A 26,158-nucleotide genomic window follows, 5' to 3' on the forward strand; every position below is an offset into this window, starting at 1 on the left:
AAAACCCCAAGTTTTTAGTGTACAGAGAAGTAAGAATTTGATTTACATAAGTACTGTTTTGAATGTATACTCCTGTAAAAGTGACAAGTTATCAGGCAGAATTGTTTTATTTTTGCATGACTCACATTTAAAATGAAGTGAGATTGACTTCCCTGTTGATATTTATCAATAATTCTTGTTATCTCCAATTGTATTAGCAGAGTTATTTTTTCAGGTAAACATATAGGTGAAATTTATGTATTAGTGCTTTCTTTGGGTTTAAAAACTGTTCCATTGTTCACAGATAATAGTAATTTATTGAAGATTAGTTAAATACTTTTTAAATAAGGATCTAAGTGAATTTAAAAGTTGAGGAAGTTAGCATCTCTAATATTGAGCTGACAAGGTAACAGAGAGAAAGAATAAGCTAGTACAGTCAAATAATCAAACGCTGACATTTTCATGTGGTTCTATGAAAAACTCATGTAAATGTCTTTATGGAGTAACACTTGCAGTGACCTGGGAGATAAAGCGATAGGGAATTTACCATCCCTCTGTAAAACCTTTCCCCTTTTATTTTTTAGTGATTTATGCCTTAGTTATATGTACTCCCCCCTCCCAGCTGACTACTGTGTCTTTGGGAGAGCATTAGTAAAGTCTTATTTGCACACATCTCCCTGTTTGTGATGGCTTTGCCCTGGCATGAGTCAGGAAATGGCTGGAAGATCTGCATGTGTGTGAGAAGGTAATTAGTCATGGCCAAACTGTTAACTGAGGTAAACTTGGCTCTCCAGGGACTGTTTTGTTAGAAAGGGAGTTATCTTAGGTTGGCTTCTGAAATCTAATTGACTTAGCGTTATTTACAGATTCGTATCAATTAGCCTCTCCATGGAAAAAAGCGGTCCATTGTAATTTTGACAATTTTTCTCAAAAGGCCACTTTCTGGAGCCAGTCTTAGACAAGCAGGTGCCAGAAAAGCATTGTGTGAAAATTAGAGAATCTGCAATCAAAAATGCTGGTTTATACGGTTATAATCTGGAATTGCCATAATGGAAAAAGGAGTTGTGAACACATGCGTATGAATGGAATTGTTCCACAGTTAACAGGAGATTTACAGCTGAAGAAATTGCTACAGAACAGCAAGTGGTAGAGATTGTGTTTTTATTTTAATATGAGAGCCAAGTCTTGCATTAGGACGTTGCTGAATCTAGTGCAGAAAATAAACGACACCCGAGGGATAGTGTAGCATTCTGTTAGATTGAAGGGCCTTTAATAATCCCATAGTCTAATAGCAGTTAAGATAGAGAATGTATAAGAACTAATCTTCTGCTTTTACAATAATATGTGTACGGTAACAAGAAACAGTTACGATGTGTTGGCACCGTAGCTTTTAGCAGATGACTTTGTAAATTAAAAGATAACTTTGCTGAGTGACTTTCTGGAATTTATTTAATGAAGGCCCATAAAATATGATATCTGTTTACAGCTGGATTAACAGCACTAAGCTCAACTACTAGTCTTAAGGCTAGACAAAAAGTACCGAACAAATCTGAAATCTTCTTTCCTTCCTGAAAAGTGCAAATTCATTTTGGAAAAGCATAAATTTAACTTCCATGTCTGCCTGTCTTTAATCACCTTTAACAGTTTCTGGTTTTGCACATTCCATGTGGTCTGGACTTGCAAACTATAGGCTGCAAGTCAAATCTATACAAAGAACTATTGCAGCAGTCCTGCTTGTTCAGTTTTTCAAGTTTGGGTTCTTCTGAATAGTAGCAAGCAATAGCAATTCTATCAGTATTGCACTTTTTCACCCCTCTTTTTCTGGGAAAAGTGAATCTATAGATTAACTTTGGTTACCTGATTTTCTGCATAGAAGGTTTTTGGGGATGCAGTTAATTTTTGATCGAGTTATATCTACTCGATTTGTTTCCTGTAGTTAGTGTTTCTGTTTGGGGTGTGCAGAGTGAGTGTAATTGTTCCTGGAATAACTTCCTTTTTGGAAGCAGTAGTGGTAAGTTTACAGAGGACTTGCCAAACAGCAAGTGCATTTTAGCCTGTGCTATGACTCTCTAAACAAACAGTTCATGGGAGTTGTAAGCAGACAACCTTGGTGTGTAAATGTACACTAGATGGCAGTTTTGTCCTATCTTCCAAGTTCAAATGGCTCTGGAGGAGAACAGGAAAGGCCATCAGTGTTTAGTCTGCATTCGCAGGGTCCCTGCATGACCAATGTGGACCCCATGGACTTCCTGGAACATGTGTTAGCAATTTAGCAGCAGACATTTATTTCTTTGTTTTACTGCTTGGCTCTTTGAGAAAGTGTTGGTACTCAGTTATGGGCTGTCTGGATCATGTCAGAGGCCATGGGGATCAAGTCCATGTGACAGGCCAGACTGAGGAAGGATAAGTTGGAGGAGGTGAGGAAACTGACCCTTACTTCAGCAGTAACAAGTCACTGCCTGTCTGTGGACTGCAGCCAAAAGCCGTGGCGTTTTAGGTCTAATACAGCTGAATAAACAAAACACGTTGCCCATTTGGCTTTTTCATATTTCATCAACGCTAGTTCAATCAAAGTCTTTTCTATTTCCTAAGAAGACGTTCTTATTCTTTTTTTTATTTTTTTTCCTCCTGTTCTCCCCACATTTTAGCCCCATCCAGACGAGGTGACCTTGAAATCCTTGGCTACTGCATGTTGCAGTGGTTATGTGGGAAGCTGCCCTGGGAACAGAACCTGAAGGACCCTGTAGCTGTCCAGACTGCAAAAACAAAGTAAATATAAAATGACACACACAAGTACACATGTGCACACACATACCACCCTAGAACCCTGCAACGTTCTCATCGCTTAGCAGAAGAGGTCTGAAAAAGACAACTTTACATTGTGTAGAATAGCACCTTACAAAAAAGCCCCCAAAAATTTCCTTTATTGAGCGATCTTAGAAGCTGTTAAAAATGTGAACTCTACATGCAGATATACCCACTTCCACGTGCTTATGTATGTACTGCTGTAGAGAGATGATAAATTCAAATGCACAGTATGCAGTCATTTTGTCTGCTGTGTGGGCTTTTTAGTACTCTTTTTTTTAAAGAAAACATTTGTGAATTAGTGCAGGCCTTATTGCACATGCAGAAGGTGGTTGTGTGTTTCCATTCAACTTCATGGGTGCTTTATAGAGACTTCTAGTACAAACATCTCTTGGAAGTTTTTCCACATGTGCATTCAATTTATTTCACTTTGTATATGATACTATTTTTCAGATGGTTTTATGTAAGTTTTTAATGTTATATAAGCCTACTGCCGTTACAAACAATTAAATACCAAGATACTAAAGAACTTGATTAAAATCTTTCCTTTTTCCCAGCATGACTCATTTAGAGCTTACTAAAGCAACAGTGTGTTAGTGTTTCTTTCTCTGCTTTCACAGTTGGGACTTGAGAGAGTTAATTGCATGTGGTACAGTGTAGCCTGTAGAAAGCTATACAGAAGAGTAGTTACCCATAAACGTAACATCACAATTGGAGGAGGCAGCAAACTTTTAAGTAGGGCAAGTCACAACAGAGGTACACAATAGGGACAGCTGATCCACAGAAATCAATCTGCAAATTCAGTGTGGCATCGGCTCTCAACAGAGAAAAAGGTTAGCCTACAGCCTGTGGATAATACAGATTGCATCTGTAAATGTTGACATTGTATGTTATGTTTAATATTTCTCCTTTAGAAGTTCTGATCATTACGCAACCCCCTGCAAGGTAACACTTATACAATTCAATGTTAAATCAATTTAATCAATCAAGCTGCTTCACTAATGCCTCACTAATTCTCCCCTTGCGGTTAACCCTTAGATGGCTGGCTTGCTCAGGATGCCAAGCCAACAGATGCTTCGAGGAAACGCACAGAAAATGATACTGATGCCATTTATCAGAAATAGCCTGGGAGTCTAATGAATTACCTTCTTGGTATTAAATAACTTGCCCAGGTCATCCCCTTTTATTTCTCTTCATTTTCAGTGCCAATACTGTTTTCAAAGGCCAGAAATAGACATCTGGATATATGTGTGTATCCAGTTGCTCTTAAGTTAATACAGCAGCACGGTTGAATTGCTTCTGAGTGTGCCAGTGCTTTGCTGCAGAGGCTGTGTGATGGTGAAGAAGAGACTGGGCCTGGAAGGTGGTGTGTAGTTGAAAGCAGGACCTCCAGTGCTGTCATTCACCAGCTGTCTCATTCTCTCATCCCTTCAGTATGAGCTCCCAGTCTGTCCTCCTAGTAATGCTGGGGCAGTGAGGCAGCTGTGCCAAAGCTTTGGGCATTAGTAAGGGGGTATTTAAGGGCTGCTGGTATGTTTGAGTTTAGAAATGTTCACACTGTGCTATAATAGGAGGAAATGCCATTTGAGTTGGGAATTAAGACAGATTACAGGAAGATTTTTATGTTTAAATGTTTTTATTTCCCCACTACTGAAACCCTTACTTCAGATAGTAAACAGCAGATTATGGAATTGAAGGTTATTAGCCCGTGTACTGCAACTGTATGCGTTTGGGAACACATCCCGTTACTTACTGGTGGAGCTTTATGACTCCTTCAGACAAACAAACAGAAAGGATCCTGTAAGAGTATTAACAGCTAGATTGAACTAACAGATTTCACTTAGGAGATCTGGGGTCATGCGTGCACAAAGATGAGAGCTGGTGTTACTTTACCCCTTTTTAGTGTGTGATTGATTCTGAGCTCCAGCGTCCTTTGCTATTTCTGTTTCTGGGTAGATGGAAAGTACATCTGTGGTCCCGCTCTTCAGTTTATGAAGTGCACGGGACTTCAGGTCATTTAACCTCCTTCTCCCCTTTTGTCCCTGCCATGCCTGCTTGTAATTTTGACAGCCATCACCCAGCTGCCCATGAGCTACATGGCAGAAAGCATGTGATGCTAAATGACCAGTAGGCTGACCAGAACTGCTTCTTATATTTCAATATACAAATATTAATCATTAAGCTGACATAAGAACCAGCCATCTCAGCTCAAAGGATTTTTCTTTTTCTTTCTAGAAAGCTTAAAACAGAAAGAAAAACTTTAAGTACAGGCTTAGCTGTAAGCCTGGTCTTGGTGAAATCAGCAGTCTCCAAAGAGTTAAAAATGTAGCAGGGAAGAGGAGATTTTGTTTTAAAAGCAGTACTGTGAATCATTAGCTATCCCGGAGGTCCACTCCCTTTGGAATTGAGACTTGCTGTCTTCCTAAATCCCAAATGAAGAATCACCTGCTTCAAAACCACATTAAATTGTTGCACTCTCATGTTGTTGCAGACTTATGGATGAGCTCCCACGTTCAGTGGTGGAATGGGATTCTTCTGGAAGCAGCTGTGGTAAGTGTACTCATACTACGTACCAGATAGCTCTTGAGCCTGTTAGAAAAAACATTGAACTGTCTTACTCTGTTTGGGAGAGGCAGAAGGTAAATGACAAAAGTTTAACAAAGTCTTCAGTTTAAAATCTTAAATGTAATTGCGAAGTTTTGCACCTTAGGGCAGATGCCTTCCTCAGGCCTGAGCCCATGCAGTGTTACCAGGCTCTAGTTTTGGGGTGACATACAGCACACAAGCAGGAGTCCTCCTTGAATCAAGCCCCTGAAATGGAGCCTGCATGCAGCACTCTGGCAAAAACCTGGCCAACAGAAGAGTTCAGCCTCCAGTGTCTGTAGTTAGCCGCTAACACGGGAGTTATGTAATACTCATGGATAGGTTATATGTCACGCTCATTAATTCAGGGTGCAGTTTAATTCAACTAATAGTTCTGGTTTCCACGGAGCTGGATCAGGCCCTTCATGTACAAGCTTACTGTATTTTAAGCATTTTAAGCTTAAAGGCTTGTTTGTTTACTTGAGGGGAGAAAGTAAATTTCTGGATGCTGTCATGCTGGTTGTTCTGCAATAAATGATTCTTGATGCTTACTGATACAGGATACTCGGGATACTTAATGCTTTTATTGCAGGAACTCTTTTTCTGCTGCTTTCCTACATTATCCCATAAACAAGTACTAAGTAGCTGAAATAGACATTGAGGGCTAAAATTTCAACCCCAGCATGTGGTAGTATAAAAATCTTGATCAGTCTCATCTGTGATGTATGGCATAGAGTGACATAAGGGATCTTTAGCCATATGCAATGTGAGATGTTAGGAAGCAGTGACTATCTTAGCAACAGAAGTAGCTGTTAGTATGGAAATAGTAAGCAACTGTCTACAAAAGGTTTATTGCTTAGTATTCAGAGTTTGAAAAAGCAAATGAATGGATGGTTTGTCTTATGTCTCCTCCTTCACTGAAATACAAAAGTAACCCAGGGAAAACACCAAACTTCCTTCAAAGGTCTGTAGCTATTTTTGATTTATTCACTTAATTTCATAGCATTTCTGTACTGGAATTATTGGAATGCCTTGTGTGTTACAGAAAGTGTATTCATGGTGTGTATACATATTTAAAAAACCTTTACTTCTGGGATTTTCCTGGATGCTAATATCTCCAGTTTTAGGATATACTTGGGTCATCAGCTAAAAGAAAAGGTTGATCCCCCCCATATGTGTTTCCTAATAGCATAATTTCTGATCATTCAGTGATTTCCCTGTTTCTAAAGTCCCTCTATAATGATAGCAAAAAGAATGCTGCTGTTAGATCCTTTTAAGAAGTAATCTCAAAATCAATATTTGTCCAATTAGAAGCAAAAAAACCAAGTTGCTTTTCTCCAAAGCATTCAAAATATAATATCTATGCAGATTAAAATAGTGTTGTTGAGAGTAGTTAATATTTAAAGGGGTGTTATGATCTATCAAGTATAAAACTCTTGTGTTTTACACAGAACTATCAATATTTGTCAATAAAGTATTTTGATTAATTTTTATATGCGGAGAGCTTTTGGTACTATACAAATTAGTGCATGAGCATAACAAGACATAGAAGTTAAGGGATCGCTTGTTTATCCAATTCTATTTTTTTCTTTTCTCATCTGAAAAAGACAAGATATTGTCAGTTCTGTGTTTTGAGTGTGTCTTCAGCTGAAATTGTGTCATTTTGTTTGGCAATGTCGGATTTGCATCCCTTTTGGAATGAAAATCTTACTGAAGTTCTAGGTCTACACGAAGTGAAATTTACATTAAAATATGCTCCGCAGGTGAAATAGCCAAGTTTTTGGCATGTGTCTATGCCTTAGCTTATGATGAGAAGCCAATGTACCAAGTGCTCAAGAAAATCCTGCTGGATGGGCTGGAATCAAGTGGAACTCGCTACGATGGCCCTCTGGAATTTTCTGCTGCAGCACACACGCGGAATCACTGTGCTGCTAAAGCGTCAAAAGTAAGTTAAGACAGTTCTGGGATTATTTCTGACATAGCCTGCTTGATTGTTGCCTTTTCTTTTGGAGAAGAGGAAATAGTTTAAGACCTCAGAATGAGACTGACACAGCAGTTCTTTTGCCTTAAATACACCATGTTTGTTAATTCCCGTTTCCCTTGGCTTTGCTAAAAAGTGGGATGTCAACCCTTAAGGAGGAAGAACTGTCATGAGTCCTTTTGACCTACAGCCTCTCACTTCAAAGCAGTAGGTCTGCAGAGAATGATTTACTTTCAGGATAATGGGGAAGTCAAGGACTTTGTTCACTAACATCTTGAAGACCAGCCTGAATGCCAGGTTTTTCTTTCGTCCCAGATTAAAAGCGAAGTTACCTTTATTAGTCCAAGCGTTTAATTCATTTTCTTGCTTTCAAACTGCTCTTTGTCATTTGCCTTTATACTCCTGCAGCCACTAATGTGGAGGAGGTATTATTCTGGGATTTAACTGTGTCATTGGTATGCGGTGCTATGCAATGCGCTAACGCAGCGTTTGAAAACTGACAGCTCTCCTGTTATATTTTCCCGTTGTACTTTTAAAGCTGAAACAATATAGTTTATAAACCCCTGTTTTAATAAGTGGAGATTGAGGTAATTAGCAGTCTTGCCGGACGTGCTGTGAAATGTCAGTCCCATCATACCTCTGTCTCGAAACTCCCCGTATGCAAAAGCCCCATTTCTGTCCCTGATGCATGTGCAATAAGGCAGGGTCAGGGGACCATTCATTTTTAATATTTCTGGTGAACTTTGGACCATCACAAGTGTACGTGAGCCAAGAATGCAGGATGCAAACTAATGTGACTGATAGGCTGCTAGATGAATGGTGATTCAAGTATCAGTGCACAGATGGTTCTGATTTGCTGAGTTTTGTAGCTGCTGCAACTGAAGACATAAAATATCCTTCTAGTCATAAATTAGCTCTTTGGAAGCAAAACCTTGGCACCAGAGCTTTACAACCTTCAATTAGTAGGGAAAGAAGTATTTGAATGACTGTGGTATTGACATCTGTAGGCCTGCATAGTAATCATTCCTAATAGAAGAGAATATCTGTTTGAGGGGGTTTTGCATGGCTAATTAACCACCAGTGAGAATATGTAATTTTTTCATGATCTCCTGATTGTCACCTTTCTCTCATGATACAATTACATTTTATTGTAGCAAGTGCCTCACAAACCAATTGTCAGCACTATTTACGTATTACGGAAGGCAGAACAAAAGTTCATGTTTAATAAAAAGGCACTGGGTTTTGATCTTGGTAATTACAGATACTTATTTTAGCAATTTTACTGACTTTTCTGGTTGTATCGCTTTTTTTTTCTTTTAACAAAACCAAAAGCTGTTCCAGTGACAGTATTTCTTGTGCTGCGATGGTGACCACTTTGTCCTCACTACTCTGAGCAGCTTTTTTAAAAAGTTTGTACAGTTTTCTGAGCCAAATTGAAATATCAGGTAGCTGTTAACTGATCTCCAGCTGATCCTGTTGGATCTGTGGTTCACAAGAGTCTTAGATTCCTTACAGTCGGATACTGAATAGTAAATCTATTTTCTTCTTATTGCCAGGCCTAATACTTGACGGTATGCTGGCATAAAAGATGATCCTGACCTTCCAGGCTGTAAAAGCTGCTGTAGTACTTGCTGTTTGCAAGTGCACAACCCCACTGAAAAAATCCATGAGTGAGGAGTGTCAGTTATCACCACTCTTGCGCTGCAGGACTAAGCAGAACTGGTTTTGATGGCCAAAGAACAAGATCAGAGAGAGAGAGTACGTCTGCATATTACTAAATCTTGGCACCTGCCATCACTTCTTCAGAGAAAATTCTGATGATGAATGTCTTGCTTGTTGGAGTAGTAAGAACATTAGCATGGCTCCAAGGATCATCTCTTTTTTGGAGGTTGTTTCTTCAGTCAGTTCCGCTGCTTACATGAGCAAGTTTCCTGTAACGTTCACTGCAAAACAGCTGCAGAAAGGAAATTTCTAGGGTTATTCAGAGGACTTAAGTAGCGTTTAAATACAAGTACAGTGAGCAGAGAACTGAACTTTATCTAAATTTATTGCTCTTCTCAGAAAATCCGCTTTTTCAATGTGTGGTTGTTGGCTGTGGAGGATATTCAAGGCCTGGCGCGCTTTGGTGCTACAGTCCTGACAAAGTGTGGGATGACAGGCAGGTGCTTCCCCCTCCATCTCTTCCCAGCACTGCTGGTAGTTATCCTGGGGCTGACTCTTTTCATCTCTGCATTCCCTTTCCACCTCTCTTTTTATTCACCAAACACTTCTCCCATTAAAGAGGCAACCAAAGAATAGTGGGAGCCACTACAAACGGTCCACTGGCTCCTCACTTCTTGCTTACGAGCAGAGTGTGACACCAGGTGACCTGTCTGATTCCACCTGTACCAGTTTGGTACACAGGAAAGGGCTGATTTGGGGTTAATTCCCTTCTGAACACCAGTAAACACCTGTAAATACCAAGAAGGGGATCCTGTAACACGAACTGCTTGAAGATGACGTGAAGAGGAATTGCTACAGAATGTGAATTTTAAGGTGCAGCTCCTGGCATTGTGCGTGTTGAGGTGAAATACAGGTGTGACAGTGGCTCCATCCTGGTTCTTTGTTTCAACTGTGCACCCAACATAGGTGATAAAATATTGTGTTAATTCTCAGGGTTTTTTAGCACTGGATCAATACTTCCAGCTTTTTCACCTACAGTAAAAGTACTAGCATTTAGGCCAAATTAAGTATGGCAAGACCAGCTGACTACTTGGTAGATTTTGTAGAGTTCACATTAAAAAATAACAACATCGATACCAACCTGTAATTTTTCTTAGTGTGGAATATGGTAATTTTTAGACACCAGTATTTTCATAAGTGCTGTAAGTTGTGTTTCAAGAGTGATGTAGTCATTCTGCAAAGATACCAGAGCTGGCTGTTGACAAGCTGAGCAGTTCTCGTGTGGTGCTGTGGCCAGAGGAAACAGGCTGGGCCCTTGCAGGTGGGTGACTTAGTGTGGCACAGCACCTCACCTGTGCTGCTCCATTTCTCAGGGCTATCTACGGTGTTATGTCTCTCCTGAAACTATCTTGAGTTGTTCAGAACAGATACATCTCTGCATTTCTGAGCATTAATAATGTTCACAGAACACAACTAGGGATTATGTTCTTAAAAGGTGTTTTGGATTAAGCAGTATATGAAGTGCCTACGGCACTTTCAATGGTCTTTAGTTTGTGTCATTTGTATCTCCTGTATGTATTTAATTTGCAGTATAAAAAAGCAGCCCATTATTTCTTTTTTAGCTGCTATATTCAGATACAGCTGCTGCATAGAGGACCATATGCAAACATTACAGTTACAGAGTTATTGGTGTGCCAGAAGTACCAAAGGCATGTGGCATACAGCCTGTGTTTTGGCTACATTTGTCTTCCAAGTTACAAAAGCCAAAACCAGACATCATTTGATACTTAGTGCTTAGAGCAGCACTGGAAGAAACTTGCATTAACTCCTGCAACTATTCACTGTGTGTTCCCCATTTACATTTTAGAAGACTGTAAAAGAATATCAGCCTTAACTCTTAAATTAGATTACCTGAGTCAGAGGACTCAGCGATTATCTTTCTTTAGAGAGTTTTGCATTTGACTCAGTCCACTGATAGGAGATGTGTTTATCTCTACTTGTTAATGAAACAGTGACTTAGTGGCATCATTCCTAATAATGGTTATTAGTGAATGTTCTGAAATGTGTAACTGAAGTTTATTTTACAGCATACTTCCCAAATAGAACATAGCTCTAAGTTGCTGTGCTTTGAAGAAGACATTTATTGATAATTGAAATGCTAAAACCAATTCTGTTGAGAAAGATAAAAGCTCACTCTCGTTCTGTGTTCTCAGTACTGAAGAGGGAGCATTTTTCTTTCTAAAATACTTTTTTTTCACAATACTAAATTGTTCACTGTACATCAACAGGTTCGCTTACCAAAGCGTGTGCCAAAGCCAGTTCAGCAAATACAAAAAAAGATGGAAAGTAAAGAACACGTCTGTCAAACCAAGGCCCAGACTGGGGTAACGGGCAAACAACTCAGAGATGAAGAAAAGCCAAGTCAATTAACCCAGAAGCTTCACCAAACGAAGCCTCAGCAGGTGAGAGTTTGGGAGCTGCAGTAGCATGTGGCATCTCATGGGAGTTTGTCTGCTCCGTTAGCTCAATGTCCTCCTGCTGGCATGGGCAAGGGAGAAAAGGGCTTGAAAAACACCATGAGCTCTGCCTCAAACTCCCAGAGTGGGCAGGTGCTTGCTGGCTTGTGCTATCCCAAAAGTAAAACTCACAAGTTTTGTGTGTAGCCCAGGACTGCAAACAGGGCACAGCTGTTGCCTGCTGCCTGTCTCAACCCTGCCAGGTCCAAGTATCAGGAGGGTACCTGTGAGTTTTGACACTTACTGCCTTCTTTTCAGCATGCAGAATTACTGTCCGTCCGCCGGCGGGTTCACTCACCAAGATCTTCACTAAAACCAGGGCATCAGAAGCAAAACACACTGCAGGAAGAAGGAGAGCACTGCCTAAGCAGGGCCCAGGCGCAGGTAACATGCCGCCGATTCCAGGCTCAAGAGAAGCCAGGTAGAATTTACCCTCCAATTCAGGAGCCCAACCACCCACAAAAGGTGCGGTTGTTGGTCTTACCTCAGAACAGTCATGGCCCCCCGTGAAAGAAAAATCAGCTTTTTGAAAAATAAGAGTAAAAAACCCCACCCCCAAGAAAGCCTAAACTAACTAGATGCAAACTGGGTGTTTGTCACAAACACTTAAAAGTTTGTGTGTAGTTGCAGGGTTATTCTATTCCCAAACTAACACTGCAATTTTTTATTTATAGTTTGAAAGTAAAGCAGTGCACTTCGATACTGCACCAGTGTGCAGATAAAAGTGTTGGGAAACCAACAGTCTCTGGTTCTGAACCTTGTTGTTTCCTTTTCTACGTGGTGGAAGACTTGATAGCACTCTTTAATGAAGTTCTTAAAATGTGACACTTTAGGCTGAGGATTTTAGTAATTAACTAACTCACCTCAAATATTATTGGTAATTTATGGTGTAAAAGGGTTGAATGAATCTTAGTCTTACTCTTCAACTATACGTGAAAAAAAATGGTTAAAACCATCAAGGTTTGGGTGAAAATAATGCAGAATGAAGTACATCTTAGTAATCACACTGCTCCTTTGCTATGGAATTTAAGTATATTTTAACAAAGAGATTCTACCCTGTTTTTCTCTCATGGAGAAAAATAACTTGTTAAATGAGGACAAGTTCTAATAAACACAAAAATGCAACTTTAAAGATAGCTTAATTATTAATCCTAAACTCTTTGCTTCAAGCAGTCTGCTGATCACTGCCGGGAGACTCTGGTACAAGCTAAGGGAGTGAAGCAGAAAAAGCACAGCTGTACCTGAGAGCATCAGGCAGTAAAGTGGTGAGCAGAACAATTTTTGGAGATGTTTTGGCTGATAGCAAGGTAGACGGATTCCAGTAAGTCTCTTGACTCAAAGTAACAAATACAACTTTGTAACATGAATAATATTCCCGGGCTATTTCCTAGTCCTCCAATGTGAAAGTAAAGGGATAGTAGCAAAAAAAGGTAGAAAATTTCTCCCACAAATCTCTGTAAAAGCCACTTTAGTCCTAAGAAAGCACATCTGGCAAGAGACACATTTAGCTTTCCAACATGACATAGGGAAAAAAAAGAGCTGGTGTAGCTTCCCCTGTTTACCTGAAGAGCACATAGTACAGGTGTTAGTGACAGCAGAAAGTAACAAGGGCATTTGTGTTTCCCTCCTTTGTGGAAGGAAAAGTACATTTTTACAGAAAAGGGACCAATTGCTGGTCTAGTATTTAGAATAGATTTGTGGTGTGATTTAGTCTTTATAAAGGAAAAGCTGCCACCTCAATGTGATTAATAATGCTGCATCTATGTAGAATAGGTCTGTGGTACTCACTAAATATTATTAATAATAAGGGAGAGTCAAAATGGATGACAGATACCATTTAAGATATTTAAATGAGAAACTGGAAAAGGGAACAAAAAGGATTGTGTTAATTTCATTTTGCTAAGTTCCTCTCAATGTTTTTCACAGAATTTAGGAGATGGGTAAAGGAAAGGTACACAGGAAATTTTTGAGAGGTTATGAAAATTCAGGAGGATTCTTAAGGCACATAGCAGGGAAGAACCCAATGGTTCATGCAGGAAGTAGAGAGGTGAGAGGCTGTCAGGCATTTGCCAAACAGTAAGTCCAAACACATTTTTCTAAGGGACAGTGGAAAATGTGGTCAAGTGTGGGGATATGTGGGAAACAATCATCCTCTTGAGGGATTCCTGTCAGAGATGGAGATCAAAGTGGTAAGCTAAGGCTGACACTGCTTCTGGAGATGTAAAACACCCCCAAACACCACCCTATCCATCTAGAACAAACCCCACATGACCAGCATATTCATGCTATCTGTGGGAAATCAGGAGAATTTTATCTTTGCTATGAAATGCAAAAACTTAGTTAAAACAGCAAATCAAACTTCAGAGTAATTGCCAGGGTCAACCAGGATGAAACTTTATTGGCAGGAATACTTTAAAGACTTGATACATTAACATTTTTGGAAACAAGTTAAAGATATTGAAGAATTTCAGCTGTTGGCTTCAGTAATAAATATAGAGTATGTCTCTTCAGAAGGTCTGTAATCACACCTCATGTTATACAGTGCATCGACATGTGCAACTTCCAGAGTTAAGACTTTAAGAATTGTATTGCATTATATAGGATAACTGAAATACCTAGATAGCATCTTTGGTTTTTTCTATTTAGTTTTGCTTATTCAATATTGTTTATTTATTTTTTTCCTACAGGGAGACACTGCAAGAGAATTACCCCCATTTGACCTGCATGCAACATTCCCAGAATCCAAAAAGAAACACCATCAATTCTTAACTGCAGATTATTCAGGTTCACTGCAAGAAACTGGTTCCGACAGCACTAGTCCCTCTGTCTCTGTTCTAGTTAAGCTCGCATTTACTGATGAAACCTACCACTACACTATAGCTATACTTGTACTTCTGCTACTAATATTACTTTCCTTGTATTTTCTTTGATGTCACTGTTTCAGTATCTTCAGTCTAAGTGCAGCGGTGTTCCCAGCACGCAGGTTTTTCTCAAAGTTTCTTCACTGAAGATTTCAGTGTCAGTGGCTTGGAAAAGATTTTTTATAATAATACTGTCAGTATCTTTTAAAGCCAAGTTCTCTTAAACTTTTCAAATCTGCACTCAGTAGTTCTGTATACACTAAACTGTTTGTACAAGGCTGTTTTGTGTTATGGATGATGGGATTCTTTTGGAAACTGGACCATTTGCTACAGCAACAGTAAAAGTGTCATGAAATCCAGTGGGGTGTGATATTTAATTACTGTGACACTAGTATGGTGAGAACTGGTGTGTAGCTGTCTTTATACTGTTTCAGAAAACCTTTAGTTAAATACTAATGCATTAAAAGCATGGGAATTTAGTTTTCCTCTCTTTCTTCTAATGTGTAATGGGGAGATAGTAGCCATGTATTCTCTTTTACAACAGACTTTGTTAGTTTTTGCCTTTATCTAAGCGACCACACACAGTTTAGTTCAATCCCTCATTTCCATTGCATTTCCTTACCTTATTACAATAGGGACATTCACCAAAGATGACGTTAAAACTCTGTCTGCTCGAAGGGAGACCTTGTAGCCACTGCAACACAAGTCAGAGCATTAAAATTCACATCTGTTTCATAACAAACTTCAGAAGGATCTATTTTCAGGAGCATTCCTCTGATCAGCATCTGCCATGGTGCGTGTTCAAGGCAGAGTCTGTGCCACAGGGCAAGAAGACAAGAGGAAGCCCAGTGACTCTTGTAGCACCCCTGAAAGGATATTGCTTCATCTGAAAGCTAAGGGGGTGTGATACTTATTTTCTAGAATGTGGGAGTTAATGTGAAAAGTTGGTGTCGTTAGTTACTTCACCTCCAAGAGGCAAGCCTGGTGAAAAGGCTGTCCGCAGCGGGGCTCATCGCACACTTGGTCAGGAGCAGCACCATCGAGGCGGTAGGCATAGCAGATTCCACAGTCCTTAGCAAAATCCTTAAAACACAACAGCGTTTAGCTTCCAGTACAACTGAACGCAAGAAATAGGGCTCCTAACGCCTCTTCAGATTTGTCTTTGCTTTGCATTTTTTTGTTGCTAAGAGTGAGTAAATATCTCTGCCCTCCAGATATGTTTACACGGTATCACATAAAGAAGGAGAGAGGTTGCCAGACGTACAGGACTTGACTAGGTCCTACTTTATCCTCTCACTACACTACATTTAGTTTGACAAGTGTTTTCTTACTCTTTGGCCCTATTGTTTCTTCTTTATTAAACACAATGGTTTGTCATTGTATTTGGACATTAGACACAAGACCTCAGTCAGATACTAATTTAAAACTTTCACAAGTGAAAGCAAAGCTAGTAATCCAGTGTTACAGCATTGTCAAAAATTAATTCCAAGTTTGTTTGAAATGCACCAGTATTTGGATGGCCTCTTGTCCCCTCTAAGCAGCTCTACCTAATTAGAACTTAAGTCATCAACATCCATAACAGAATGTTTGGATTTTCCACATCTCATTAGCTACTCTGGAACTTCCTCTTTCCCTTGTAATAGCGAAGCCTGTTATTAATCGCCTTACTGCTACCCAGGCCACAGGGAAGTGTGCACCTCTAATCAAAGGTTAACAGGCTCTGACAATTGTTGCTTGAAGTGCAGAAGTCCTTATGACAATATTAATCCAATTACCTCTCTTCTAAATTTCTTATTTTTGCTGGCATTTATAAAGTGACCATTTCAATTTTACTTGTTTGGAAATAATGACTGATGACTAACAAAAAACAACTTACACTTTTTTCTAACACAGCACGAGATGGAAAATCAATTTCCAAGAGGTCTTTCAAGTTTTGTAATAAACTGATTTCTGGATCCCTGCAGGTGGGAGACGGGGGGGAAAAAGTCAACACTAGGAACAGCAAATACCATTTTGGTTTCAAACAAATATAGTTAAAGATGCTTACCATAAGTGCACATTGGTGTTCAGCTTAATTCTCAAAGGGTTAACCACTGCAAACAACATAAATAAATAATTACATCATCTTCAAGATCCCTTTTGCTCCCTGACCCTGTGTAACCTCTCCTATTTCAGCACTGAAAGGGAAGGTAGGGGTTGGGTTTTGGGTTTTTATTGAGGTACCTAAGGCAATGACTACTCTTAGTTTTTAGTTTGGTGAATTCACTACACTAATATTTAAAATATCATACTGTTGAAGAAATGATTGTGGTTACCTTAAAAAAGTTAGGAAAAAGTTGTGCAGCACAGAGTAAAAGGCTTGAATATGTTCAAACAGGAGTAGGGCAATACAGCAAATTTTATGGTGGGTTTTTTTTTTAAGAAAATGGTATTAAAATATAAACATGATGGGTGATCATCTGTAGGACATAGGGTTCCCTCCAAACTGTGCTAGGAAAGCACTGGAAATAGTGTCACTCAAAGCAAAACAGGTTCAGGCTGTGAAAACCCCCAGCACTTCTGTGTAAAACTCCCTTACACACATATTCAGCTTAATTCCTGGCTCTGCTTAAGTGAGGTTTACCCCGGGGAGTCTGACACAGCTCACCCTAGGATCTGCTCACCAGAGATCAGCTTCCAGAAGAGAAACAAAGGGTCTGTGTCTGCTGCCTTACCGTGATCTGCTCCAAGAAAGTAGCACTCGGGGAGCATGTTTGGATGCTGAGGATCTACCTCTACCTTCACCGAGACGTTGCTCCCTACAATGAGAAAGCAAGTCGTAGGGGAAGCTTTTCTTTGCAGTCAAGTATTTGAAAATGGAAACGTTAACCTTTTTTTTTAAAGAAGTTTTAAATTGGTTAGTTCAGGCTGGTTTTCATTACGATAAATAATAAAGTTGTTAGGCATTTAATTAATTGTACAAAATATCAGTGTATATATTAAATATTTAAATAACAATGGACTGTAATTTAAAAAAGCAACTGATTAAAAAAACGCACCAGTCTTGCATTTCTCTTAGACTAGTCTTAACACTTTTAGACTTATTTCCAAATAATCAAACTCAAGCTACATGACATAATCCATGTGAAATTTTAAAGGTAGGAGAGGGGTAATTGTTATTAATGCCTCATTATCTTTTGCAGTCAAAAAGAGAAGCAGAAAGACAGTATTAAGCAGTAAAAGTCAAGCCCCTATGCAGCATCCTCCTGAACTGAGCAAACAATGGCATTTTTTGGATATGGTGAATATTTTTCTCCTGCGAGATATCCCCTGATCCTCACGTGGTCTGCTACTCATTCAGGGGTAGGCACCTCCAAAATGTTCCAGATCTAGGTTAAAAAACCTCACAGCAAATTCTCTTCTAAACAAAACCAGGTGAAACCCAGCATTTTTTGTAATTAAGAGGTGTGTTTGGCTTGCCCTCCTTGAAGAAATTGCAATGAATGAAATCAAAGCTTCACCAGGACTGCGGCTTGTCTGTGACCAACAACAGAGGGCTCAAAGCCTTGCCATGCCCTCTGCTGATCTAACGTTCAGGTGCTTTTTGAGGCTTTTCTTTCCTTTTCATTGGTCTGTGTCAAAGTACAGCAGAACCAAGATAAAGCCACCCTGGCTGCACACACAAAAACGAAAAGCATGCCCGACCCATGTCATTTTAGGCAGCTGCTAAACTTTTTCTGTCCCTCCCCGCAACCCCAATGGACAGCCTCAGTACCCCACTAGCTCCTTTCCTTCTTCACTCTGCAGGCAATTGGTCTTTCCACAGGTTTTGGGGACAACTTAGGTCTATTTTGGTCCATTGTATGTTCCCACATTTCTACAATATGGTAGTGATACTTTGGAATTAAGCTAAAAATCAAAACTTCTTTCAAGGATAACATTCCCTCCCCCCTGTTTTTCCAACCTCCATGGTGGCAAGTTGCTCCTCTGCAATTCACATGGTTATCACTATAACCCAATAAGTTCCTCTCTTCTCTTATTTCTCTGTCCCTTCCACCTGCCTCATTTAACCCCCTTTTGACAACACTCTAATAGGCTCTTCCAGGACAGGATCATTCTGAAGTAATAGTCTGTTACAAAAATCTGGAATTTGTGAATGAGCTAAGGGCTTCATCTGAGCTGATTTTTTTACAGTGATTTTTCAAAAGTTATCATGCAAGTTCTCAGGTTTTGACAGTTACATGGTCATAATTTACAAATGCACAATACTTCCCTGCAGAAACTTTCTATGTAACACCAGAAAGTAATTTATTTCCAAAAGAGATTCAGCACTCTGTGTATTAACAAACCATAACCTTCCACAAAGTAAGAGTTGTGTGCTGCTGGTTTTAAATACTACACCTTTCCTTTACCTAACTGTAACAGGCACCATCTGATTCAATGAGTAAACAGCACCCCAAGGTTCACTTCTCAGTTCCACTGTATTCCTTCAGATCTTTTCATACCTATTGCAATTCTTCTTGTTGTAGCACTCCGTGTGGGATTTTCTGGCTCAAGCACCCATGTCTTCCCATCTATTTCATCCATGACATCCCAGAATTCTTTCAGTGATTCTAATGCTGCCAGGAACTGATTATAAATGTCAATTAAGGAATCCTAAGAAAAGAAGACATTTAAACAAATTTCATATACTTTCCACTGACAGCCACATGGACTATTAAAAAAACCCCCAAAAAACCCAAAAAGCTGTAGGTAATTTAGGAATGGTAAAATCTAGTATGTATCCAGTTATATCATGGTAGCGTAAAATGTTGAACCTCACTTTTTTTTTAAATGAAAACAGCCCAAGTAAAGAGCTGTATCCTGAGAACAAATGAGTTCTCTAATCCCAGAAGTTGTAACATGTTGTGATATGTGTACATCGTACCTGGACTTGGGAGTGGTTTATACTCCTTTTCAAAAAACATTTCTGAAAACTGGGAACAACTACTAATTTGCATTGTAACTTATAACAAACTATTGTAAAATTTAAGTAAAAATCATCACTAGCCACTATTAAACTTCTAACACTGATACTTTGTCTCTACTTCGGCTGAGCAACATGGTAGTGGTACCAAATACAAATACACAGAAATACCCATGTAACTGAAGTAGCTTACTTATTTTTTAAAGACTCTAAGAAATATAGCCTAACAATGTCATAATTATCTCAAAATTAAGCAGTACAAAAACAGGTACTTAACATTAGATTTCAAGCCATGTAAGTACAGTAAGAGAAGGAGAAGCCATCTAATAATCAGAGGATTACACTCAAGGGATTTCAATATTTGAGAGTGGATTAGGTGGAATCAGACAAATCTTTCATTATACAGGACAATATACAGAACAGCAATGTGGAAGAAGTCTTTTTAAAATCATCAGTGAGCACAAAAGAAGTAACTGTTTCTACAGGGAAAGACTTCTTCAAGTGGAGAAAACACTCAGCAGTCAAATTAACACCTTTCCAAATGCAGAAGGCCAGAGGGCACAAAACATGAATTTAGGGAACCAGAGGAGGAGGAGAGAGATGAGTTCCCTTTGGAGTAATGCCCCATAATGGGTTTCGAGCCTGATGTCAAGATGAACCCAGTGGAGGAACTGTGAAGTGTGATGAACAGATCAGGAGGAGATCAAGGAGCTGTCGGACAGTGGCTGCATGGGGAGAAAAGAAGCTGCCACAGAAAAAAAGTGAAGGTGTCAAGAAACTAGTCAAAGGCAGCACTGAGGGGAGATCAAGGGTGGGAGAAAGCACTTTGGAGACAAACTCTCCCGGTTAACTTGTTTTCTCAAATTGTTTGGTAGTGGGCACTCAAGAGTAGAAAAAGAAGAATGACTTGGGAGCGTCAAAGGGTCTTCTGGAATCGTTTACACAGGACACGACCAAACAATGAAATGCAGGAAGGATAAAACTGATGAGGTTTCTTCAATTCAGATCAAGAGAAGGTAAAGGACATTTTAAAAAAGATTAACAGATAACAAAAAGATTTCAGATATCTTGGTCTGGGAGCAATTTCTTTGGGTCAAAAAGAAAAAGCAAATTAAACGCTCAGTTCTTAAAGAGGTGTTTTTCTATCAATAACACAAAATATACATTTAATGATTTCCTTGAATCTTTAGTAATTATCTTTTTCCTTCCTCACCTGGACAAAAAGAAGCAAATTATGTGAATGTTCTCAAATGAAAAAATATTATTTTTATATGTAATAAGTTTCTATATTTTACACATACATATTTTAGAAGGAAACGGTGTAGCTTAGAAATAAAATGCTACATTTTTCCTGCTGTCATTAGATTATATTAAAGTAGGAAAGCACTTAAGCAGAAAAGTGTGAATACTGCCAATCTCAAAATGTAACGCTTATTATCTTTAAAAGCATTTTGTTACTTTTATAATACCTGAAGTGATATAATAGTGTCAGTCACTTAACCACATCTTAGAGTATAATATCTTCATCTTAAGTACTATTATTTCCAGTATTTTAATAATTTTCACACAGTCCTGAAATGTGATCTTTTGTGCTCTGATGACACTTAAATTAATAGCATAATTTTCTGGTACTTGCAACAGTTGCTTTCCATTTTGATTTTTTACATTTTTCTATATCACATACAGATAAATCCTCTAATAATCATTTTTATCTTTATCTTCGGGGAATTCAAAGGGTTTCACTAGAAAAAAGAAACATCAAGGGATTATAACCCACAGATAAGTTTTAAAATCCAATTAATTTTAATACTAATTGTAATTTTTCAATGATGTTCCTTAAAAAGGTAGTTAAATCTTTTTTTTTAATGCACTGTTCATTTGGTCTTATTTGCATGCTTCATTGATGTTGCCAGCTGTCTCCTGCTATATACATAAATGCATCTATAGCTATTTAAATCCATCACATGCTTGTCATGCAAACCATGAAAACTGTAACATTCCTTTTTATTTCATTAACCAACTCATTTTTGGTCATTGCCCAAACACTTTTAGAAAAGTCATGCTGTCATGCTTTTTTTTTTTTTTTTTGCCTGTGCTACACCAAAATCGTCAATAATGTCAAACAGCACAAACTCTTTGTTTCTTGCTCACCTTTGTATAAAAGCATTAGAATTTGTATTAAATGTGTCAAATATTATCTGGCAAGGAAGACACTCATAATTCAGGATCTCACCACTGGCTGCCCTGACTCTAAAAAGCACTAGCAGAACCAGACTGGTTACTCCATCCTCTGTATCTGTTAGGTTTCCATGCTCATCAGGCAAAACATCCCGTTATAGAAACAAAGAACATTGTAGCAGTTTAATCTTTCACGACTGAAACAAAAGTGTTTTTAATGCAAGAAGTGAAGACATTTTTAGTGTCTAGTATAAGCCTTGCATTTTATTTCTAACTACTGAAGCTACTGACATTAGCTGTGCAGAAGGCACTAGTGAGGGTAGGGTCCAAGCTGAAACACTGGGATTCTGACCAGACCTTCTCAAGCAAACAAACCAACCATAGCTGGGACAAAGAAGTTTTCAACATGAGAAATGGACAGTCCACCATTAAACAAGGTCCAAAACATTTTACTGGTTTAGACTAGCAAAACAGCCTAGGAGGAAAGGTGATTATGAACTCTGATTACCTACTCTGTAGTGTACAAGATACCTGGAGCTGGGGCTGGTACCCCTAGCTCTAGGGGTACAGGATGCTGGGCTGCATCAACAAGGGCATCCCCAGCAGATATAAAGATAAAGCAGAGATCATCCCACGCCACTTGGCGCCCGTCAGGCCACACCTGGAATGCTGTGTTCACTTTCGGTCCCCGCTATCCAAAAAAGCTGTAGCCAGGCTGGAGAGGGTCCAGAGAAGGGCCCCGAAGGTGATCAGGGGATGGGGCAGCCTGCCCCAGGAAGAAAGGCTGAGAGAGCTGGCTTTGCTCAGCCTTCAGAGGAGAAGGCTGAGGGGAGACCTCATCCCCATGTTCCAATGTTTGAGGGGTGGCTACAAAGCAGATGGAGACTCCCTTTTTACAAGGAGTCCCATGGAAAAGACGAGGGGTAACAGGTACAAGTTATTTCTGGAGAGATTCCAATTGGATATGAGGAAAATTTTTCACAATGGGAACAATCAGCCACTGGGATAATCTCCCCAGGGAAGTGATGGGTTGCCCAACACTGGACAGGGGGCTGGGCCAGCTTGTCTAGACCAGGCTTTTGCAAAGACAGGTTGGACCAGATGATCCTTGAGGTCCCTTCCAACCTGGGATTCTGTGATTCAAAGGACACATCAAATGCAAATTCATATGAAATCAGCAGCTGGAACTGCCTTCCCCTCCCTGAGAAAGCCTTGCACACCCAGCACACCTCATGACTTTCAAGGGGCAGCTTGTCCTGTTGCTGACAGCAAGATTCTGCATGATTTAATGCTCCTGTCCCCTTCAGCACTGTATAACGACCACCACAGCAACTGAGCAGCCCAAAAACATTACCAAGTTTATCATCAAAACACATTTTCAGATTTGACAGCATAATTCTGAGTTTTCAGATCAAGAAATAAGAGACTGAGAAAATGTTACTTTGGAATACTCAGCTTGAGATCCCTTCATCTGGCTCCAAGAGAACTGTCTTTATTAGAGCATCACCTCCCATGACCACCGTCATAGCTTTTAACACTCAACGCTTCTACAGATTTTTCAAATTTCAAGTTGTGAGGGTAGAAAACAAAGAATACAATTAGCGTGACTTGTGAAAAGGTGCAGTAAGTGACTCAGCACCGACAGTTTTCTCTCTCAACAAAGCATATATTCAGCCTCAAAGTCCTAGTTATGCACGGCTCTGAAAGGCAAAAATCTGATACACACTGATACAAGCTATACCAACACAGTCCTCTTGACACCAACCTAATGTTAATTTGAAGGGCTGAGATTCTGCAGTCATAACTTCTGAAAACAGGTGTTTGCCAAGACTGGGTTAAATTGGTTATTTTACTGGAAAGCAGACATGTAAACATATCAACTATGATGATTCTCCTACAGTTTCAGAAAACTTTGACCCAAACGTTACCTTTGTGCTACCAGGCTAAATGTATCCTCCATTCACTTTGGTCAGTGAAAATCAGATATTCTGGACCTATCAGTTTCTGAGGGGTACATACCTTCCCTACTACCAGAAAACAGCCTCATGTAGTTTTGAAACATTTTTCGTTTCCATTTCTATCTCTGCACTCTCATCTCCATCTCACCAGAGGTAGCTCCTCATGCTAACTCTCTTCTTCATTTTTTACTTTATTCCAATTCAAACACTTTCCCAAGTTTACCCCTATTGCTCATACATAATTTTCTTCAATTAAAGGAATAAGAAGGAATGGAAAAAAAGTCACTCTACTCTTAGTTCTTATTTCTAGAGTCACAGAGGCTGGGAAGAACAAAGACAAAGTCTTGAGTCTGCACGTGCCATAACACCTATGAAACCTTTTGGTAACTTTTAAGAAGTGCTATATGCCTATATGGCTATTCCGCCAAATTTCCAACACCTGCTCCAAATCCTGGATGAACTAAATATTAACCAAATGAGAGCAAGAATGTTCTAATGGATGTAACTACAGCACAATGTATTAAAATTAATTTTTTTTAGAAAAGAGAAAAATGGCATCTTGATTTGGAGATTTCTTGCTAAAAGTATTCCTAACACAAAATTTGGTTAGCTAAAATTTAAACAACTGCAAAGCCTCCCAATGGAAAAGGTAGTCTAAACTATAGGTGCTGTTACTTGTTTGTCCTTTATGAATTCATAGATAAAACACAGTTTAATAAAGTGAAGAGTTGGCTGGAAAAGGGATCACCTGTATCACCTAAATAATCTATAATTCCTCAGATTTGTTTGGAAACTGTTTATTTCTCTCAAAAAGTAGTTTAACAATTTCCCCCCTCCTTAGCACAAATCAAACCGAGACACAACACTGAAATCTTTATAAAGCGTCTTGTGAACTACCTCCACTCTTTTTTATTTATAGATGCATATAAAGCTGGTGTCTCTGAAGCTCCTTTGCTAAGAAAAAGCACAATTATGCTGCATTTTATTGTGTTTTCATCAAAATAACCGAAGAATAATCTCATTCATACCATTATGCCTGCTGAATCTTGCATTACTGTTTCATTGTTGGCTGGCTGCATGACCTCATTAGTCATTAATTTCCATGCTCACGACCTTCATGTAGCCAACCAGGTGGGCAGTGGTCAGTATAGAAACAATACCCTGACACGAGGGCAGCACAATATAGATGCACTGAAACTGGAGAACCATTTTTACCATGTATGCTAAAATGTGGAGAGAGCACATTTATCTGGTTCTTTAGAAAAAGAATATAACTGAAATAAGTAGACGTTCTTGCACTTGTCATTGAGAAGCACTCTGCATTTATTTGGCACTTACAACAGTAGCAGCAGCAGCAGCATTGCCCTTGGTGCTGATTTCTTACTACTCTAAAATGTCTCCTCTGAGCCAGAATACACTGGCTGTTGCTGATCATGCTGTGAGACACCTGCACTGGCTACTAGGCTTGTCATGACGCACAAAACCCTACCATCTTCAGCTTGACATTGTGCAAGTTATAATTATTCATCCAAATGAATATGTCAGAGCAGCAGCAGCAGACCTCTCATCAGAGCAAAAGAAAAATACATCAAAACATTATCAACCCAGCAGGAAGACAGGGACCATAAGGAAAATTACCCATTTTTAATATGGATGCCATAAAGCCATGTCTATTATTACACGGAGGGAGGGAAAAAAAAAAAAAAAAGGAAAAAAATAACCACCCAACAACCCCTCAAGTTTAAAGTCCATGAGCACTGAAAAGAACCTGAAACAGGCAGCAGCACACACAGGGGAGTGGGAAAAAAAAAAAAAAATCAATTACCTGAAATCTATATTTTCTTTCATAGGAGTTTATGTTCTAATGGTGCAACTGCATAATTTTAGTTAAGCCTTATCAGTTCTTACATTAAAGATGACCAATAAGTATTAAAATTTAAGACCTATCAGCGTCAAAACTTTATGTTATTTTAGCAGAAAATAGGTAGAGTGGTTTTTTTCTGTTTTAGGAACCAAAATTTTCAACTGCTTGAGGACCTGCTAAATTCTGCTTACCAGTGGCTTTCAGTATTATCCAAGCTTAACCCTTATTTTACCACAGCAAAGACAGCTCACTGCAATGATTTCCATGCATTTTTTACATAAACACAATTTAGACATTTACTACATACATTTTTTTCCCAGAAGCGTTAGGTTCATGTCTCCCACACAGCTAAGGTCAATTTTCAAAACAGCTGTACAACTAAAGCATTTCTATCAGCACAATGCCCAGTTCAGTATTACAGCAGGCTATCTGCAGCTAGAATTAGTATCTCACATTTCAAAACAGGGTCTTCACTTACATACAAACATGTATTGATCACATTTTCAAATTGTCTGTTGGTAATTCTAACTGTAAAAAGATTTTAAGATCTCAAACATTAAAATGTCATATTTTTAACATTAGATTTTCACTTGGTTGTAGTGTCAATATTAATATATTCGCTCCCCTCTTTAACTTGTCAAAGAAGGCTGCTTCATATCATGTTTTTCAAGAACATTTTATTAAAACATAAGTCTAGCTAGTAGCTTTAAAATTACTAAAGGTAAACACACAGAAGTAATGACTTTCAAGGATATTTGAAATGTTGTTAATTTGAGGCAACATAAATGGCAAGGCTGTAAAATTAATAAAATACTATTAAATGTAT

At 39.0% G+C, this 26,158-nt stretch overlaps 2 protein-coding genes across 7 annotated transcripts in view; one reads left to right on the forward strand and one right to left on the reverse strand.

Moving 5' to 3' along the window:
• The window catches only part of VRK2 (VRK serine/threonine kinase 2), a 46,370-nt gene extending 31,624 nt beyond the window's left edge, over positions 1–14,746 (forward strand). For 2 of the 5 annotated variants that reach the window (XM_074909004.1, XM_074908631.1), the window contains 6 exons: positions 2,628–2,748; positions 5,276–5,334; positions 7,131–7,312; positions 11,299–11,472; positions 11,785–11,910; positions 14,214–14,746. In XM_074909004.1, coding sequence (XP_074765105.1) covers positions 2,628–2,748; positions 5,276–5,334; positions 7,131–7,312; positions 11,299–11,472; positions 11,785–11,910; positions 14,214–14,456 — 905 coding nt within the window. In that variant the 3' untranslated portion in view covers positions 14,457–14,746. Of the gene's footprint in view, positions 1–2,627; positions 2,749–5,275; positions 5,335–7,130; positions 7,313–11,298; positions 11,473–11,784; positions 11,948–12,696; positions 12,792–14,213 lie in introns of all 5 variants that reach the window. The other 3 variants (XM_074908728.1, XM_074908819.1, XM_074908907.1) reach the window with 3 other exon arrangements.
• Positions 14,448–26,158, reverse strand: part of FANCL (FA complementation group L) — a 32,425-nt gene continuing 20,714 nt past the window's right edge. For both annotated transcript variants that reach the window (XM_074909206.1, XM_074909135.1), the window contains 7 exons: positions 18,872–19,022; positions 17,102–17,185; positions 16,435–16,480; positions 16,264–16,345; positions 15,354–15,470; positions 15,010–15,081; positions 14,448–14,552 (listed from right to left, as the gene is read on the reverse strand). In XM_074909206.1, the coding sequence (XP_074765307.1) occupies positions 14,517–14,552; positions 15,010–15,081; positions 15,354–15,470; positions 16,264–16,345; positions 16,435–16,480; positions 17,102–17,185; positions 18,872–19,022 (588 nt within the window). In that variant the 3' untranslated portion in view covers positions 14,448–14,516. The remainder of the gene's footprint in view (positions 14,553–15,009; positions 15,082–15,353; positions 15,471–16,263; positions 16,346–16,434; positions 16,481–17,101; positions 17,186–18,871; positions 19,023–26,158) is intronic.

Source organism: Athene noctua, chromosome 1, assembly GCF_965140245.1.
Source record: "Athene noctua chromosome 1, bAthNoc1.hap1.1, whole genome shotgun sequence".
In the NCBI taxonomy this organism is placed as follows: Eukaryota; Metazoa; Chordata; class Aves; order Strigiformes; family Strigidae; genus Athene; species Athene noctua.